Genomic DNA, 19503 nt, shown 5'->3' on the forward strand with positions numbered 1-19503 from the left:
TATCAGTTGCTATGACGTTTAATAACAAATGACATGTTTATTGACGTTTCTGATTTGTATAGGCCGGGTCACACCAGGGTTGAAAGGCGATGAACTCTGACACTTTGAACAATTGACCTTTTAGAGTGCATTTGTGATGACCTATTTCTGTGAACCGTATCGGAAGTTAGCATTGCCCTGGTTCCCTTACCAAAAAATCGGTTTCCCATCTTTGCCATTTGGTTTGGATTATTGCAGAAAACAAGCTCTGTGGCAAACAAAGGTTTTTGAAAAGCTGTGTCCAGTAAGATAATCACCAGACTTATAAACACGAAAAATGATGTCTTGAGATTGGGTTATCCACAATCCTTGTTTCAGTCATCAAAACTTCAAAACGAAGGAAACCAAAGTGTAAACATGTTGTCTCATCTCCAGGTTTTAAGACTTATTCCTGCAATACCATTTAGCAAAATATGTTGACAATGGTAGGAAACCAAGAACCAGATAATCCAAAATGAAGGGGAGCTTGAAAGTTTGAAATGAGATGGTATAAAGAAAATTGCTTATTTTAGTTTTAAAACAGAGAAAAAGAGAACAGGAAGTGACTGGGTTAAAATAAATCCTCTTTTTATTTATAGCAGTGATATGCTAGATATTTTCACCATAGGTTCTTTGGTTTATAGTTACTACAGTACACCAAGGTATAGCAATGAGTTTGTTAGCTAAACTCAGTCTAAACGTGTTAAAGACTCCTTTTTTAAAGTGTATCGGACTTGTTTCTAAGTAGTATTGTAGGAGCACCTTTTTTATTCTCGTATTGTACAGAGCAAGTGAGGCTTTACATTATTCTGACTCCTGACACTCTCCTTTCAGCAGGGGGAGGTCATAGTTCGTTTTCTGTGGCTGTTGAACTTTCTCGTTCACACAACAATATTGACGTTTGTGCAACCCCGCTGAAGAGGGAGGGGTTATTGAATATCTGAACAGTGACACACACACGGACACTGAGCCACAGGAAATGAGAAACATGTTCGATTTAATGGCTTTTAGCCCCAGGTTACAATAACACACACTATCTAAGTGGGTTGGGAGGCGTATTTGTGAGTGTGTGATTATGTTTAGCAAAATTGCTGGTCTGCTGTAGAAATTAGTTCAAATCTCTTCCTGTTCATTCGATTTAGGAAGTGAATTAACTATAAAATCCCTCTTTTGTTTGCCACAGTTCTGTCAGTGGCAGCTATGAAACGTTTTAACGCTGTTAATTCATTATCCTTTTTGAACGTCACCTAAAGCTAAACAGGCACACCCAATAAAGTGTGGAAGTAACTGCATGGTCCAGATGTCTTTTGTCCCACCATTTAAATGTTTTGTTTTGAGTATTATCCCCCGACTGGAGCTTTTTTCTCTGATTTAAGCGCTTTTCATTTGTGACCGTTTTTTACTCAGTAGGATCCCTTTAGCTTCATTTGAAGGAGTCCGGTACACTTCAACACGTGGTAGACAATGTGAATTAAAAAACGTACTTGATTACTTTTAAGTCATGGTTTGTCTTTGAATTAGTAGGTTTTTCACTTAACTTAAGTCATATATGTAAGTTAAGTATTTTTATATATGACGTTGGCTATAAGTATGTTAACTAAATTTGGCAAGTTCAGGATTTCACAATAAGAGAAATAAGTAGTCAAAACCAATGCCAGTAATTTCCAGGTCTTCCACACCCAATTTGATAGCTTATTAAAAAGCCAAAACAAAACAGTATATCCCATGTTCTCAACCTACACTCCTTTATTATTACCCTTTGCATGCTGGTTCAAAAATTCCCTCTCCAATACCAATTTATATTGCAAACATCTGTTTCAAACAAGGTTATTTATTCAAGTGTTTGCCAAAAACTACATTTTCCAATAATACATTTGAACACATCATTAAGGGCCACTGACCAGGCTGTATTAAATGTATTTCACAAGATTGAATTTCAGGGAGGATGACACATGGGGGGTTCAGATGAAGAAGCAATGATATTTGCCCGAATATTAGGAGTTCATAAGGTAATTTATTATAAATCTTACATGTGCTCAAAGTTGTAGTCTGACAGGGAATGGCAAGGATGCCAGGCAGGTTGATGGGCACTCAGTGAGACAGTCAGTTAATGAGACAGGGAGACAGACAGTTAATAAGACAGTGATACAGTCAGTCAGTCAGTCAGTCAGTCAGTGAGACAGTCAGTCACTCAGTCAGCATTTGGCATGATTCTACCAACCTGGCCTTTTTTCCTCTCTGCATCTCTCCTCTTCTGTGTTTGTTCATGATCTTTTATTCTCTCCTCATGTCCGTTCTTAATGTTAGCCCAAAAGTCAGGTAAGGCTGAAGGCATGAAAAGCCCCCCCCCCCCCCCCCCTCCAAAAAAACCACCTAACCCCTTCCCACCTTTCACCCCTTCCCCTCCCCAGACTCCAGTGGCTACTTTGTGGTCCACTGAAATACATCTTTACTGTGAATGTTTGATTACTAACTTAACGATTTCCGCCAGGTTTTTCACATTGACATCAGGCTCTGTGTTTCATACTGTGGTCCACTTGTGTAATATTTTATGAATGACTTCATTTGAAAAGAGTTCTGCTGAGTTCCCTGCCTGTGAGGGAGTAGCTCGATGAGTTTGCTTTTGTGTTGGACTGTGGTGACTCTTTCATTACTGCCTGGGTCTTTTTGCATTGAGCTTTGCATTATTTTGGTTTATGTGTGGAGTTTTGCTTCATCAAGCTTCCAGGTGCCTGAACTGATATATCTGTCGGCAATAGCTATTGCCTACATCAGTTTAGCGTAATGACAGGAACAGTAAAGAACAATCTTACTGTCTGTGGTCAAACACATTTTCTATTCAGAAATATATGTATGTTTCATATGGAAATGTACATTAATACATTTTTAATTTACTAATTTATTATGATTTTTATTTACACAATATATTTGTATGATTACTATATATATATATAAGTCATTGAAACTGTATGGGCAAACTCTTTTTTTATTTTGACCAACAATATCAGTTTTTACAAAATATCATACTTTCTTTTGGCTACTATTTAATACAGAGCTGCATTTGTAATCTAGTCGATACATTACAAACACATGTTCAACTAGAGTAGATTACATCTATTAGTTATATATAACATTATTATTTTCTTATAAATAAATATCATATGTATTGCATGTTTTCCTTGCACATACGCGAGTGTTGTTGGGCTATGGGTGGAGCTTGTCATCTCTTATTCATTTGGGCATTTGGTCTTTCAAAATATATGTATTTTTTATAGAGAAATTAATATCTTAGACATTGTAACTTTAAATGAGAAAAATAATTTGTGATTGCATGTTAATGGTGTTCACGATCTGATCAATACAACCTTTTGTTTTCCCAAGATAATAACCCTTTTATCATGAGGAAGTTGCTTTATTATTTTGAGATAGCAAAAGACTCTTGCAATATTGAGATAATGTCATTCAAATATTTATACAGCCAGACGGCCTTTCTGTGCTTCCACAGATTTGTCCTGTCAGATGAGTTGCTGTGCTAAAGAGCAGCTCCTCTCAGCTCCAGCTAACTGGTTCAAACCGGTTTACTTGCAGTATATTGAGCAAATACAGCTGCTGTAACTGTGGTAGAGACATGCAGGCATACATCACATTTTTTGTCATTGCCTGGGAATGCTCTTAATTCATCTCATTATTGTCTCAGAAACAAACACATCTCAGCTCATTTTCCGTGACAACTGTATTTGGACAGAAGTCAAACTTTTACAAGACAAAATTAGCAGCTAATCATCTGCCCGTTTTTCATCTTGTCGGCCGGCTTACTGTCCTCATACTGTGTCCATTGTCAATCATATGGTAGTTTGCTGAGCTTTCATTAGCTACTCTGCTACCCTCAGGCTTTTTGGGCCTTCAAATTGTGTGCTGGCATGATGTGAGTAGCCTCTGAGACTGAAGGGGCTCAAAAACTATAGATATAAAAAGAGAAGGTGTTGTAACAAACCCACAAGAGGTATTATTTGGAAGATCTGCAATGTCAACTGATGTGACCTCATACACAGTATCCTTTGCACATCATTCCCTTTCTTTCTAGCAATGGAAACACTTTTAAATTCTCTCTTAAAGATCGTTCTTCCTTGTCTTGTGGTTGTTGTCATTGGAGGCATACAGTCAGGTTCCTGGAAGCTGCATGCATTTAATGTGTTTATGTTTGTTTTTTCTGTTCACTTTCTCACCCGCCCTTACACCCCACCTTCCTCCCAACTCCTCCTCACCTCCCCTCTCCATCATTGTGACTGTTGTCTTGGTAACCGGCAACCCCACCAAGCCTGCGTTCCTTCAGTTCTGATAGGTCCAACACGCTGAACAGGAGCTCCTTCACGCGGGACAGCATGATGATAGAGGAGATGCTGGCACCTGGCAAGGACATGGTACGTGCTAGGTGCCTCCTTTTTTCCCCTCTTCATGCTAGCATTAGTTTCTATTTCTCTCTCGCTGAGTAATCCACAGATCATTAACCTCAACAAGAGACACAGAGTTCTGTCTCTAAATGTGCTATGCTGACTAAGCACTGTGCGAGAGTCCAGGTTAAACCAATCCTCTTACACCTGAGGTTGTGTTGACATGAAAACGGCCAATCCTGTTACATATTACTGAAGGAGGAAATGGGATCAGTGGTGAGTTGTGCTATCTCTGAGGGATTGTATGGCCCACTCACTTTCAGGGTACAACAAATTGGATTTTAAGTAAAGTTGGAATTCAGGTGGACTTTAATTTTTAGAGGGTAAATCCCATGAGCCAAAAGACATCACAACCAGGCCTAGCATCAGTTAACTTTACCTCCTTATGAGATTTTTAAAGATGTAACACATTTCTTCACTAGCGTCATAATAGAAATGATATTGTTCTCCATCTTTAAGCATTATTAGTTCTTGGTTCAAAAAAGGTTTGGGTGAAGCCTTAAAAACCTTGAACTTTTTTGAATTTGAGTAAAAAATAATCTAAGCCTTGACAGTTTTGAAGACTAAAATGTAAGTTGTAAAGTGTTTTTGTTGCTAATCCTAAGTAAATAGACATACTGCTGTCTGCATGTGTCTCCTAGTTAGATATTGATTATGCATAACCTGCCTCAAGAGAGTGCAATGGTTATTAACATTGATCCGTCTCTGAGGCTATGTGGTGTTGGGTCATTAAGTGAGGGATCGTGTGGGATCCCTTGTAAATTATTTTAAAAATAGAAATGTTCCCAACATTAGAAGCACAACACATGATCACATTTGCTGCAAATTGTTAGAAAATGTCCTTGCCAAAATGATTCCCATGATACAGAAACTCCACCATACTTAACCGTTACACAGGTTGCTCACATTTCATGTATTGTACTTTCAAACAGCTGGAAGACATATTAAGCAAAGGCATTGTCAAAATGAATGCAGAAGACCAAACATATTCTCATTTTAGGCCCTAAAACAGGTTCAGAAACCCAAAATCTATTGTCAAAAATACTGTATCCTGCTCTTCCCATGAAAAGACTCTTGGCGATGAACTGTAAAGAAGAACTCTGGCCCTGTTCCGATATGCATGCTATTTCTTTTCCTGCAAATGTGTAACAGACAGTGTTGATACAATGAGTATTTGCTTCAGAGTAACATGGTTTAATGATGTGTGAATGTAACAGCTGCTCAGTAACAGCTCGTCTCCTCTCACGCTGCTCCAGATGCTCTGTAAGGAGAGGTCTTTCATTGTAGAGAAACACAACAAGGTAGATGTTTAAGTGCATGTGAGAATATGTCATTCACACTTTCTCATTTGATCATGTTTTATATGTGGTGTATTTATTTTTGGAACCGTTAGGCCATCATCAAAGCATGTACATAATCATCATTTTCTCTTAATTGTGGACTGGCTTTTCTTTATCCATGTGTTGGTGATGAACAATTAGAGACACTACTTACTGGATTCCTTCCTTATTAATGATGGGATTGAATAAGAGTCATATTTTTTCATCTCAAATCGTAGTATTTCCAATATTTTGTTCTCATCAACTTACCATTTGTTATAAAGGCTGTTAAAATAATTACAATCTTTAACATTACACTCATAGTTCTAAGTGTCGATTGAAGTTGTATGATACAGGCTATTTGGAGGGTATAAAACCTTTTAAAGTCAGCAAACTTGGTTTTAATGATGTATTTAAGCCATGTTGGAAAGAAATATTATATTTGTATAGTTTTGTCTCTAACAATTAGTCTCTAACAGACCAGATCTGTTTTTGATAGCAATTAAATCCATTTAATTTAAACATATGGTACTGGTTTTCTGGTTTTACCATCTGTTAAGGAACAGTTTTTCATTTAAAGACTATTTTGCTGGTAATGTTTTCCTTTTCCCCCTAATATATTGAATGCAAACATGGTATTTTTGGGTCCTTGTGTACTGATAGCTTCAGATTTTCAATTTTATAACGACAGCTGCAGCAGTCTCCAGAGTATAGAACTAATTTTTATGACTCAGCCATAAATCCTGCAAGCGGTACTAGTGTTGATGCCACCTTCCCCAGAGGAGGTGAAACTAGAAATAAGCTTCGGAGGAATTGCCTTGTCATCATGTTATATCAGAGCTCACTGCTAGTCCTTGAAAATAAAGTTAGGGAAACCAGAAAAATCCAACCTAAAGTCAGACTTTCTCAACACATTTTCACATTTTCTTTATTTACTTCTCTACAATTTAAATGCATGGATCATCAGAGTATATGTACATTGTGAGGTGACTCTCAAACATCTTTTCTCCTTTCTTTCTTCTTCTGCACATGCAATGTCGGTCACATGCATACAAACACACTAATGCATTGCAATGACCTTGTCTGCTCCACAGCATCTAGCGGTGGCTAAGGACTGCGATAATGACTCTCTGAGGAGATACAGTTGGACTCCAGACGCCCTTGATAATGTCAACCTCGTGTCCTCTCCAATACACTCGGGGTAAGTACATTTGAAAGAATGCGTGTATAGAGTAGGATACAAGACATGTGCTTGTCTGTGCTTCCTCCTACCTGTTATATATTCTCTGTCCGTCTCCCGTTCTCATTTTATTTTCCCTCAAGAAAACGGCTCCCACCTGCAGCAGTTTCTCTTCTCCCTGTCCGATTGTCTGTTCTTGATTGAAAAGCTAATCTGATAGCAAAAGTTACACCTCCCTCATTTCCGTAGTCACTGTATTCTATCATAGTAATCAGTCTAAAAATACATTCAACCGTAGTAAATGACGGCTTCAGTTTTTCTTTGTGTTTAGCCAAACCCTAAAATCTGATCTGTGCTCAGCTGATGCTGAAGGTCAGGTAAATGCTTAGCCTCGCCACAACAGATCCCACTGTGACTCAGATACATGCAGAAATTAAGGATCTGAAATTTAAAGCAAAAGTTTGACATTGTTGGAAATATGTCTATTCGTTTTTCTGGCGTAGAATTCAATGAGACATTTTTTTTTCAGGTCTGTCCAGTAAATTGAAAAACAATGATGGCTACTTTAAAGTAACTGATTAGCTTAGTTTAGCACAAAGACTTGAAACCTGGAAAACATTTTGCCTTTCTAAGATCCACCCACCAGCCCCTCTAAAGCACACTTGGGAAGGGTTTGTAATCCGATCATAAAATATACTTAATTAGTATCTACTAAATACTGTGCACTAAACAACCATTCAGTATTTCATTACCAGCAGAAATGTCACACTTACCTAAACTTCAAGACAAGCCATTTGTCTTCTATGTATTTATTGACAGTAGAGTTTGGAGCAATATACTGTGTATATAATATTGTGTTTTATTATCAAATTCATGTATCCTTCTCAGAAATTCCTGCTAATCTACATCCAGGCATTTCTGGTGTACACAAACCCTCATACAGTGCTTTGAAATTTGAAGACACATTATACACAGTTTTTTTTACATTTTACATCACACTAATCACCAATCGTAGTATAGTTTGTTTGAACACAGCGGTTCGTACAAAAATGTAGAGAAGAAATTACTATTCATTCTTGGTGCTAGGCTAACCTGCTGATAGCTGTAGACCAATATATAACGGACAGGCTCAACTTCTCATCGAACCCTCGGCCAGAAAACGAATAAGCATGACTCCCAAAATGTCAAGCTATTCTTTGAAGGGCTCCTTGGTAGTGGTCTTCTCAGTGGTGTTCCCTATGACAAAGCTCTGTTGTTGACCTGTCACTCCTGCGTTGCTTTGTCCTCCATCCTGCAGTTTTTCCTCTCCGCTCCCGCAGTACGACAGCAGGTGATTGACTGTGATTGGTTGCCCTCTTTTGTCACCTCCACCTTGTTTGTTGTTACTTTCTGGTGACATCACGCCCTCCCCTGTCCATTCACTCATAACATCTGTGTTTGCTCTCCTCACACATGAGCTGTGTTGTAACAGATTTCAATATTTTGGACCTTGTGTGTATTCCTTTTGTTTAAAATCTTTGTGAGTCTCTTAAACGTATAATCTGTGACATTGCTACGTTCAAATGCCTAAAAACCTTGACCTATGTTATTGTCTCTTTTTTCCATGTTTTGAGGTTATTTTTTTTGCAATATACTTTTTGAAGATTTTTTCCTCTTTATATGTTTTTTTTAATGTATTTTAAATGGACGACAGATTTTAGTCATCGAACATCTGGATATTAAGTTTTCGTAGTAACAAGCCGAGCAAAAGTTAGCAGTAGCCGAACAGCATTAGAGAAGCACTGACTATTAGCGTGCAATTGCTTTAATCAGTGTTTTTACTGGTTTTACTCACCATGTCCATTTGTTTTGGAGAGGGGGAGACCTTTGTGGATAATTCGGCGTTTTGATTCGAGCAATATTGCAACTACAGATACCATGTGTGAAACCTCATGAAGTCTGTAAAGAACCTTTACATTCACTTGAGATGTCAGAATCATACTTTTCACAGGATGCAAAATGACATTTGTATTCAAACCATTTATTCAAATCCTGCATATAACTAACATGAAATATTGTTCACCAAATTGCATGGTGTGGATCTCTGTGTGCAGAACTGGAGTCTCCTGTGTTGGTATCTTGGCTAATTTATCCACATGAAATAATATTCATGAAGAATAAACGTAAGAATAAAATAATACGTAGCAATAATTCTTACATCTACTTTGCAAAGTTGGTGTTTTCTAACTGTAACCACAAACTTTGCAGCCACAGCCAACACAGAAAACTCTTCTGAAACATTTCCGTTCTTTCCTTCTCTTTTGCTCACACTTACTTTGTGTGTGTTATGTAGATCATGGCATGAGAAGGGACTTCACCTCAACTAAAGCTCTTCTCTCTCCATCAATGCTGATGTTTAATTGATGTGTATTACTTCCTTTTCCATTCTATACCCTTTCCTCTCTCCGGTATCTTTTTTCCACATGTTTTTCACATTACACTCTACTTAACCGTCTCCTCTCACTCTTCCTCCCTCGCTCCTTTTTCTTCCTTTGTTTTGCTCTCTGTCAGGTTCCTGGTCAGCTTCATGGTCGATGCCAGAGGTGGCTCCATGAGAGGGAGTCGTCACAACGGTATGCGCATCATCATCCCGCCCAGGAAGTGCACTGCGCCCACCAGGATCACCTGTCGCCTGGTCAAGAGACACAAACTGGCAACGCCACCTCCGATGGTGGAAGGAGAAGGCCTGGCCAGCCGACTGGTTGAAGTCGGTCCTGCTGGAGCTCAGTTCCTCGGGTGAGACTCAACATTTTCTTTTCAAACTCACCAATATTGTTGCCGTTTGCTTAATTGCTTATTTTTCTGCATTTTGTTCGGTGACTTGACATCTTCTTCCTTCCGCTTCTTGCCATAGCCATCTCACGCCATCTGCGTTATACTTCTAAAGTGTGAATGAGTATGTGCATGTTTAGGTGGAATACATGCTGTTTAATATGCAGTTAAAGTGTAATTGTTGCAGTGTGATAACCCTCAAGCATTAAGTCCAGCATTAGCAAAGTAAAGGCAACATCGCTATCAGATATAAAACTGTTCAAAAATAAGGACTGTGGGAAACAAAATGAATGGTGCCCATGTTTTAGTTTTATATCCATTAAAACCCTATGACAGGAAGTTGGTCAAAGCCAACAGAAATGATAGATTTGGCTCAACTGAATGAAAATGCTTTCACTCCTGTTTAATTAAACTTATTTTAATACAATAAATGAATGCAACATAATGTATATGTTTGCATGTCTACAGATAGTTCTCAATAAGATGCAGCTTTGAGACACAAATATTTGTTTCTCTAGAGATATAATTGAGTTGTTACCTCCGTCAAGGATTTCTATGTCAATTTATCAATTTGTTTTAACAGCTGGAGTGTTCATCTAATGTTAGGGAAAAAAGACAAAAGGAAAAAGATTATGCTTTTGTACAGACGAATGCAACAGAGATTTTCCACACTGCAATATTACTTCTTTTTTAATTTAAGTTGAAATCCTAAAGAGTTCAGTCCTAGGTGAAAACAGTAAATGTGGTTTTAGATGCTAAGTGTCAGCAAAACAAACTTTCAACAAAGAAGTATGTGAAAATGAAGGTGTGCTGCTCGCCCATAGCTCTTCCTCTAACAGCTCTCTGTGGCTGCTCTTGATTCTTCCATTACTTTCTGCAATATTAGTTATGTAATTTGTAACAGCTGTCAAAAATGCTGCAAATGACCTCTTGCCTTCTTTTTTTGTACGCACATTTTTTATGAACAACAGCGGCAAACATCAAGGACACTGAAAAACACATTGCATTTCCTGTGACACCTTCAAATTAAAGTCACTTGTGTTTCACGATTAAATGCGTTTAATGTGAAGCTGCAGCCGAGAATGTTCTCATTGCATTATACAATAATAATATCGAAAAAATGCAAATTGTGTTACCTGAATTGGTAATAGAAAGTGGTTAAATAAAATTCAAATCTTCAGTAGTAATTAAACTCGTCAATATTAGATGTATTTAATACACCATGTGTGTATTCCAACCTGAGACTGATATTGTGAGTGTGTATTTGCTGTTATCACTGATGACAATAGAATCAGGAATCCATTTACTGATACAACTCGGCAGTGTGTGCTGTTGCTGACTTTGAAAGTGTGTGTTGTCTGTGTACGTGGACGTGCGTGTGTGTTTCACTATCTTGTGGACGCAGTAAACTACATCTTCCCAGAAAGCTGCCAGCCCTTAATGAAGGCGAGAGCCTGGTTAGTCCAGTGCTTCAGCTCGGACCCAGAGGAACTAGATTTGTTGGGTAGGAACCAAACATAGCACCCCCCCCACCCCCACCTGCTCCTCTCCTTTATGTACCTCCCACCTCCCCTGAGGAAGTGACATGACCCAGGCTGACTCATGCTGATAGATATGATTATTTTACTCATCTCTATTGATTTGTCAGGATACAGCATTACTGCTACATGGTTGTCATGTAGTTTTGGGAAGAAATCAATGACATAATTAACCTTTTGAAGTGAGGACAACTAGCTACTAATTACTATATAAAGTCATTTGTATGATTTGTTTTAGCCTCAATTATATCTCAGGGTGAACATAGAATATTGATTTGACCTTTTAATATTTTAGAATTCTTCCTAAAACTACCCCATTGAATCCATGACGGTTATTTTCCAGCCACTTTCATTCAGAGACCATTGTTCTTATTTTATTTCCGAAGCTTTCAGTGGGCTTCTGATGTCCCTGAAAGAAGAGGTTTTGATTGGCTGTTCGGATTTGACTGCGCTTGTTGGGCATGAGCCTTTTCCTCCTCAAGTCGAGCATCATCCTGCTTCTCATGACCACTTTACTTCACCTTTTAGGTTCAGTTTTATGTCATCCCACAAAATGTTTGTGTAATTTATTTACAGAGACTTTGGTTAAAAAGAGTTGTTGTGATCCATGCTGTGAAACTTCAGTGGAACAGCTCCCCTTTAATGGTTTGTTACAGTATGCTGATTGACAAGCAGTAAATAAACTTTGCTTCAGTGAGTATGAGACCTATCTGAGTACTCCGGACCTTTTATTCATAAAGATTTACATTTTTATGAAGATTTAAAGATTTAAAGATGTAAAGATTATATGTGTTAAGTGCCTGTTAGACAATGTCAAACTACAGATGCTGTCAATCTGTTGACATTTGAAAAATAAGTAAATGGCACATGTGTCGTAGATATAAATATGAATATTGAACATTAAATGCTCTCTTTTGAAATAACTATACATATAATTTAGTAATAGGCAAGAACAAGTGTTTAACTTTGATACTACTTGTATATTTTATGCTCACACTTTTGTACTTTTAAGAGGTTTTACATGTGACTTGTACTTGTAACTGAGTAGTACTATACTGTTGTATAAGTTAAATATTTGAGTACATTTCCCCAAGACTACAAATTAACAAGTGAGGTACTACTCTGCTGGCTTTGTTCAACCTAGATTAATTTAACTTTGGCGGAAAATTGTAAATAGAGTTCATGTAGGACATTAACACTCATATTAAGACGCTGATTGAGAAAATTGTACTTAAGAAACATTATTTTGTGACTTGTCAAGGGAATGATCAATGAATATAGTTCCTCTGTGTGTCCTTTGTACTCTCTACTCTGGGGTAAAAATGGTCCTCAGACTAGAGTGCGTTCATCCTTCTCTCTTGTGTTGCCATCGTGCCTTGTTTGAGTAAGGGCTATGCAGCTTTCTCCCCTCACTCCTCTGTCCATTTCATATCAAGTCATGCCCTATACTGTATGACACATACTGCAAGTGACCCTTCAACTGCAGCACGACCATCGCTATCATTTTAAAGATCCACTCTCATCAGCAGAACCAAAGTTCATTCATAGCTGTAAAGTGTGTTTCGGGCATCAACGTTCTTTAATGTCCCTTGTTCATATTTCCCTTGTAGAATTAACAATCTGAATGGATTTAATCTGTTAGTGTTAATCACCCCTGTGTATAATATATCCATCATTATTTTGTATTTCAGATTTGATTTTGCAACTAAACCTCTACTTTCTTGGTTTACCCGTCACCTGCCATTTCATTGGCATAAGATTAATTACATCTTGCTTTCATGACATGCTCCTCACCAGGCCGGTGATTGTGGAGATCCCTCATTTTGGCTCAATGCGGGGCCAGGAGAGAGAGCTGATCCTGCTGCGCAGCGAGAACGGGGAGAGCTGGAAGGAGCATCTGTACGACTGCAAGACAGACGACCTCAGGCAGCTCCTCAGTGGGATGGATGAAGGTGAAGCACGGGTTCAGATCACTTTTTTGGTCAAAACATTGTCTTATAATGCCAATCAGCCAAGTATTTTCTATTCCAAGGTGATTTGGTATTACAATTTCCTAAACCATTCTTTCAAAACTCTTAAAAAAAGGATATAACTCGGGAAGTAGCCTTAATACATAACCTGTTTCTGAAAATTCAAATCTTTGAATGTTAACTTTTTGGATCCCTTCAAATTAAATGATATATGTCATGTAGTAGAATACGTAGAATTATATGGCATCACTGAACCGTGTTAATTATTCTGAGAGCATTAGTTTTTGTTTGTAGAATACTAACCACAGTCTCAGTACCAACCTACTATGTACTTTTTTTAAAGTTATGTAATCACAAGACAACTAAAGTAAGTTACTTGGAGAAAGACATGCCTTCCACCAATAGTCATGACATTTGGGCTAGTAGTTTCCCTCTAATGCTGACTGACAATCAAATGTAAAGCAAGTCCAACCTTATTTAAGGGGGTTTTAGGGATACCGAAGATTACGTCTTACAGGACAACAACCATTTTTTAATTCAGCCTCATGTCTGACTCTAGTAGAACTACCAAATGAGCTGTTTTATAGGTTGGGAAAATAAATGATTTATATTTCACATGTTATTTATTGTATATTTTGTATTTTCCTTCCCTCTAGAGCTGGACAGTCCTGATGAGCTGGAGAGGAAGAGAATCTGCCGCATCATCACCAAGGATTTTCCACAGTACTTTGCTGTAGTTTCTCGAATCCGGCAGGAAACCAATCAGATGGGACCAGAGGGCGGAACTCTGTGCAGCCTCAGCGTCCCATTGGTTCAAGCTTCTTTCCCTGAGGGGGCGCTAACCAAGAAGATAAAAGTTGGACTGCAAGTGAGTTTAGAGTAGTTTTAAATTGTCTAATTCCAGTGTCAATTGTCCTTGTTAGTTTAAATCACATTAATTCAATCTTAAACCTAATTCTGTTGGTTTGAATATAGTTTAAGTTAACTTAAATTCTATATCAGTACAGTTTGTCTGTCACTCAGAAGCTTTAAACAAATGAACAAAAATCTACTCAAACTTTAAACACACATTACTTAATCTCCCCTCTCCCAGGCCCAGCCAGTAACGGACGACTCTGTGAAGAAAATCCTGGGTAACCGGGCAACCTTCAGCCCCATCGTTACCGTGGAGCCCAGAAGAAGGAAGTTCCACAAGCCTATCACCATGACAATCCCAGTCCCGCCTCTCTCAGGGGAGGGGCTTACCAATGGCTACAAAGGAGACTGTACGCCATGTCTCCGCCTTCTCTGCAGCATCACAGGTGTGTGTGTGTGTGTGTGTGTGTGTGTGTGTGTGTGTGTGTGTGTGTGTGTGTGTGTGTGTGTGTGTGTGTGTGTGTGTGTGTGTGTGTGTGTGTGTGTGTGTGTGTGTGTGTGTGTGTGTGTGTGTGTGTGTGAATGACAGAACTTGTATGCTATCTTTGTGAGGACATTTTTTTGTCTTTACTTTATTCAAAGGGATGTGTTGAAATATGAAAACAAATATTGGACACATGTACAATATTTACAAGGCATGGCTTAATCATTCTAATAACATTGACTGAAGGGGACCTGAAACTGACTGTTAAACTTTAAATCATTCTTCCATGGTATACATTTGTTGTTGCAACTCATTGATTATCTTTCTTCTTTGTATGTTGTTTTATTTGCTCTCAATTTATTTGCACTCTTTCCTACTTTGAACTTAACTAGAAAAATAGCTTATGAAAAGAATATATGATGACGAAAAATGTATCAAACTCTTCCTATTTATCTTCCAGGCGGTACGTCCCCTGCACAGTGGGAAGACATCACTGGCACCACTCCTCTCACTTTCGTCAATGACTGCGTCTCCTTCACCACTAATGTTTCTGCAAGGTGAAATACGGATGACATGCACACACTTTAACTCTGTTCAATCTGTAGTGTTTACATTTGTGTCTAAAAATCGTTTTATTTTTCATCTGTGCAGGTTCTGGTTAGCAGACTGCCACCAGATCCCAGAGACGGTGGGCTTGGCCATGCAGCTGTACAGGGAGCTCATCTGCGTGCCCTACATGGCCAAGTTTGTGGTGTTTGCTAAGACCAACGACCCAGTGGAATCCAGACTGAGGTGCTTCTGTATGACCGACGACAAGGTGGATAAGACCCTGGAGCAGCAGGAGAACTTTGAGGAGGTGGCCCGGAGCAAAGACATAGAGGTGAATACAGAAATGATATTTCTTTCTTTTTTTTGTTTTCAACCCTTAATAAAATTATATTTTATAAGGATTCCAGAATTCTTTGGTTTCGTTAAAATGTAGGCAAATGCTTTTCAATCCCTGTGTGACAGCTATTATAATTACGTATGTATTTTAATGAGTTTTTTTTCAGGTTAAACACCAGATATAAAACAATTGTCAATTAATTAAATGCCTTCATAATTAATGATTTAGTTCTTCAAATGTATGTTATTTATACAGCTACAGTCTCATGTGACCATTTAAAACATGTCCTATATCTGAGGGCTACTTCGAAACCTTAAATGAATCCTTTTGAAAGATCTCTGACAAAGAGTGATCCACTTTACTTTTGGCATGATGTGATGTTTTTACCTATAATGTTCTCTCTCAGGTTCTGGAGGGCAGGCCCATTTATGTGGACTGCTATGGGAACTTGGCTCCTCTGACCAAAGGTGGTCAGCAGTTAGTTCTAAACTTTTACGCCTTCAAGGAGAACCGTCTGCCCTTCTGTGTCAAGGTACTGCATTTACACTCTCTATCCACACCATTGCCTACAACAAACTTCTCATTTGAGATCTATAAAGCAACATGGCAAAAACTATTTGAAAGTTAATAAGAATTAGAGGTCACGCCAGATAACCACAGGGTACAAGACTAAATGAATGAGAAAGCAGGACCAGGAACAATTTTGATGCTCTATAAATACCATGCTAATTCATGATCGTTATCGCTCTATTCTCTAATGATACATTAGTTCTTCTCACACTAGCTTTCAATACAATAAACAAAAGCCCACAGGCTATAATAACTTAGTTCCCTTTGCCCCTGATAAATGCTTCATTGATTGACCCATTAACCTCATGTTCTTCATAATCAATCCCCTTGCATCATTGGGTAAAAACCATTCCTGTTGCATGTGAACTAGATCAGGCACCACTTTATCACAACACCACTAATTGAAACCACAGAAGCAGGTTTCAATGTGAATAACATTACTTACAAATATATTCCATTAGTTATGTATTTCCACAAATGTTCATTTAGGAAACATTCCCAATCGATAAAATGTGAAAAAAAGTTAAAAGACAGAAATGGTATATGCTTTGTGTGGCCTTTTAGAACTTCATTTAATTGAGATTTTCTATTTAGATTCAGCATAGTTGTCACTGCACACCTGAGACAATGAAATGCAGTTTATTATCCAGCCAGTTGTGCAATAAGCAGTAGTTCAAAGTGATTGTACAAATGTATGTTGGGTAACAGGAAGGGGTATATATGAATTCACCAAAATGTGTAAAGTATGGACAATATGACATGTGCTGCAGTTACCAAAATACATTAAACAGTTTATAAATATAAACAGTATTAAAATATGAAAACACCATACAGTTTGTAGGATGTACACAATATGAACGGAATAGCCTGCATGCTTCAAGGGTGAATTTCTTATTCCGTTACCTACTTGGCTGTATTAGTAAAAGAGAAATATACACACACCACAAAAAAAACAAATACACTGTGTATTCTGCTGGTAAAATGAATGCTCAAGTGTAGGGTTTACACACTGAAGCACATCCGCAGTGCCACCTTTAAAATAGGAACAAGGTGCATAAAGAAGCAATGTTCTCCCTTCAGGTGAGAGACCCCAGCCAGGAACCCTGTGGTCGTCTTACGTTCCTCAAAGAGTGTAAGACCATTAAAGGCCTTCCACAAACCGCTGTGTGCAACCTGAACATCACACTTCCAGCAGTGAAAAAGGTAAGGCACCCTAAACTCACCATTTCTGTTTTCACCTCCATGACCATACTTGTGGTTAGGGTACCATAAACACAGATAGATGAAGGACAGACAAAGACTTTGGCCAAACCACCGCCTGTGTCTTTTATCTGTTTAAAGCGTCTCTCTATGTAAATCAGTGATTTATGCAGTGGATTCTTTTCATTGGCTGTTACATGTTGTCCCTACCTATCTTTTGATTTGGATAACATGCTTTTGGCTGAGCGCTTTCTGCAAAGGGCTTTTTTTGATTATCCGGCTGGCTTCTTGTGGCTTGACTTCATTTGCTGTTTTTGCTGCTGAGTGTTGGCGCTTTACTTTTTGGTGTTGTCCAGTCTATGTTTTTGGTTTTTGTTTGCTGAGTTTGCTAAACTGGCTTCTCTTCTGAGCTTCTGTCAATCACTCCTTTTTCACGCCCTGATGTTTCTTTTCCCCTGCTTTTCCATTATGTTACTCCCCCTGTTTCTGCAATGCATCTTGGGAACCAGGAAATGGAGTCAGATGCCGAGGACGAGGTAAACCACACCCTCCCCACCATTTGCTGTCCTCTGCGCTAGATCAGTAGCGGCCCTGCTTCATCATAGCATTATTCTTTTTCGCTTCCACAAGGAACAATACAATCTCTCCTTGTTTAAAGCAACCTTTAGCTGCTTAGGTTTGCATGCTATATCGTAAAACGACTTGTGTTATGTCCAATCCTTATTCCTTCCGTTTTACAGTATGTAATACAATTAAGTTTGGAGTTTAGATGTACCTTTATTGTCCTTTCGTAACATTACTATAATAATGTTGCACTTTTAAGTACTTATAATTTAGAGTTTATAGCGTTATCATGAATAACTTACGCTAATTTGGCTAGCTTGGCATAGTGACAATTTTTGTAAGTTGTAATATACGTACTAAACATTTTTATTCTAATACCAACAAATGCAGACCAATGGGTTAGCTTTAATTTGACATTGATAAGGTCCAAATGTTTGTCATTTGGCCGCACCGTATAATGTAGGTTGACCTAAACTAATAGGTTTTTGTGTTGTTTGCTATTGTTGCAGACTGAAAAGCCAGAGCGACGCCATACCTTTGCATCCCTAGCCTTACGTAAGCGCTACAGCTATCTGGCCGAGCCTGCACTGAGTGAGTTTTGACATATTTACTAACAAACACATTTTATGAATTTAATTATTCCAATTTTCGTGGATAAGATCATCTATTAACAATTTTAATTCAAATGTAAAATGCGTGACGGATTTGTAGACAGATGTGACCGAATGTTATAAATGCATATCTCTCATCCCACATAACATGCACTGTTCACATGCCTGTTTACAACATGGTACATATTTTTGCATGAGTCAATGAGTTGGTTTTGTGCTGTGCTTGCCCACATTGTGAGTTGTACTTCTTCTGGGTTTGTTTGGTTGACTTCCACTGCTGAGTTTTAGAAGTCCTATTACAGCAACATCAAACATTTTCTTTGACTTACCATCACAATGCGTAGGCATTTGAAAGGCAGTCAAAGTAAAATTGTATTTATTCATTTGTCCCCTCTGAGTTCATTTGGCTTTGTGGTGATGTAGCAGCTTTTTGTGGGATACACATGCATGATAGGAGGTCTTGAGTTTGGCTTTCTTTTAGGTATCTCTTCCAGTTTTTCACACTTGCTTGTCACCAGTTCGTATCAATCTTGCATGACAAAATGGGCCAAAACCTAGGTCTTGGAAAACACATTTTGTCATATGTTTTTGTTGTGCAATTATAGGAAAATTGAAACTTCTGGAGCCATTGGCTATGTTGTATCATAGTGTCTAAATTGTCTTTACAAAATCTATCATTTAATGTTTGAACCAAACAGATAAAAGGCACTTTAAGAAGCGGATTGAAATTAGAGCCAGAACCCATACGCTGATTTTCAGAACATCTTAAAGAGAGAAGTTGTTTTCATGTTGATCCTGGTGCATCTGTCTTACCATTTTTCTGTTCTCAATTGTCAGTCCAAGCCATTGTTTTTGGGATTTTACTTTGCTGCTGTTTGTGTTTTGTTCCGTTTATTCATTATGTTGTTTTCGCTGTTGCTGTTTGAGTCATGTACTAATCCTAAACTTACACAGAAGCAAAACTGTTTCTTTTCATAACTCCATCTTCAATCAATACTCAAATATCAGCACATCATAAAACTGCAATTTTTCCTTCCTTGATACCA

General features: G+C 38.2%; 1 protein-coding gene across 25 annotated transcripts in view; it reads left to right on the forward strand.

The window, feature by feature from the left end:
* The window catches only part of ank3b (ankyrin 3b), a 142345-nt gene that overhangs the window by 98530 nt on the left and 24312 nt on the right, over positions 1 to 19503 (forward strand). For 17 of the 25 annotated variants that reach the window (XM_063893314.1, XM_063893311.1, XM_063893302.1 and 14 more), the window contains 13 exons: positions 4337 to 4439; positions 6883 to 6989; positions 8266 to 8298; positions 9519 to 9743; positions 13115 to 13269; positions 13944 to 14155; positions 14381 to 14588; positions 15087 to 15183; positions 15278 to 15506; positions 15919 to 16044; positions 17163 to 17285; positions 17792 to 17818; positions 18356 to 18437. In XM_063893314.1, coding sequence (XP_063749384.1) covers positions 4337 to 4439; positions 6883 to 6989; positions 8266 to 8298; positions 9519 to 9743; positions 13115 to 13269; positions 13944 to 14155; positions 14381 to 14588; positions 15087 to 15183; positions 15278 to 15506; positions 15919 to 16044; positions 17163 to 17285; positions 17792 to 17818; positions 18356 to 18437 — 1727 coding nt within the window. The remainder of the gene's footprint in view (positions 1 to 4336; positions 4440 to 6882; positions 6990 to 8265; positions 8299 to 9518; positions 9744 to 13114; positions 13270 to 13943; positions 14156 to 14380; positions 14589 to 15086; positions 15184 to 15277; positions 15507 to 15918; positions 16045 to 17162; positions 17286 to 17791; positions 17819 to 18355; positions 18438 to 19503) is intronic. The other 8 variants (XM_063893312.1, XM_063893320.1, XM_063893322.1 and 5 more) reach the window with 3 other exon arrangements.

This window comes from Eleginops maclovinus, chromosome 10, assembly GCF_036324505.1.
Source record: "Eleginops maclovinus isolate JMC-PN-2008 ecotype Puerto Natales chromosome 10, JC_Emac_rtc_rv5, whole genome shotgun sequence".
NCBI lineage: Eukaryota > Metazoa > Chordata > Actinopteri > Perciformes > Eleginopidae > Eleginops > Eleginops maclovinus.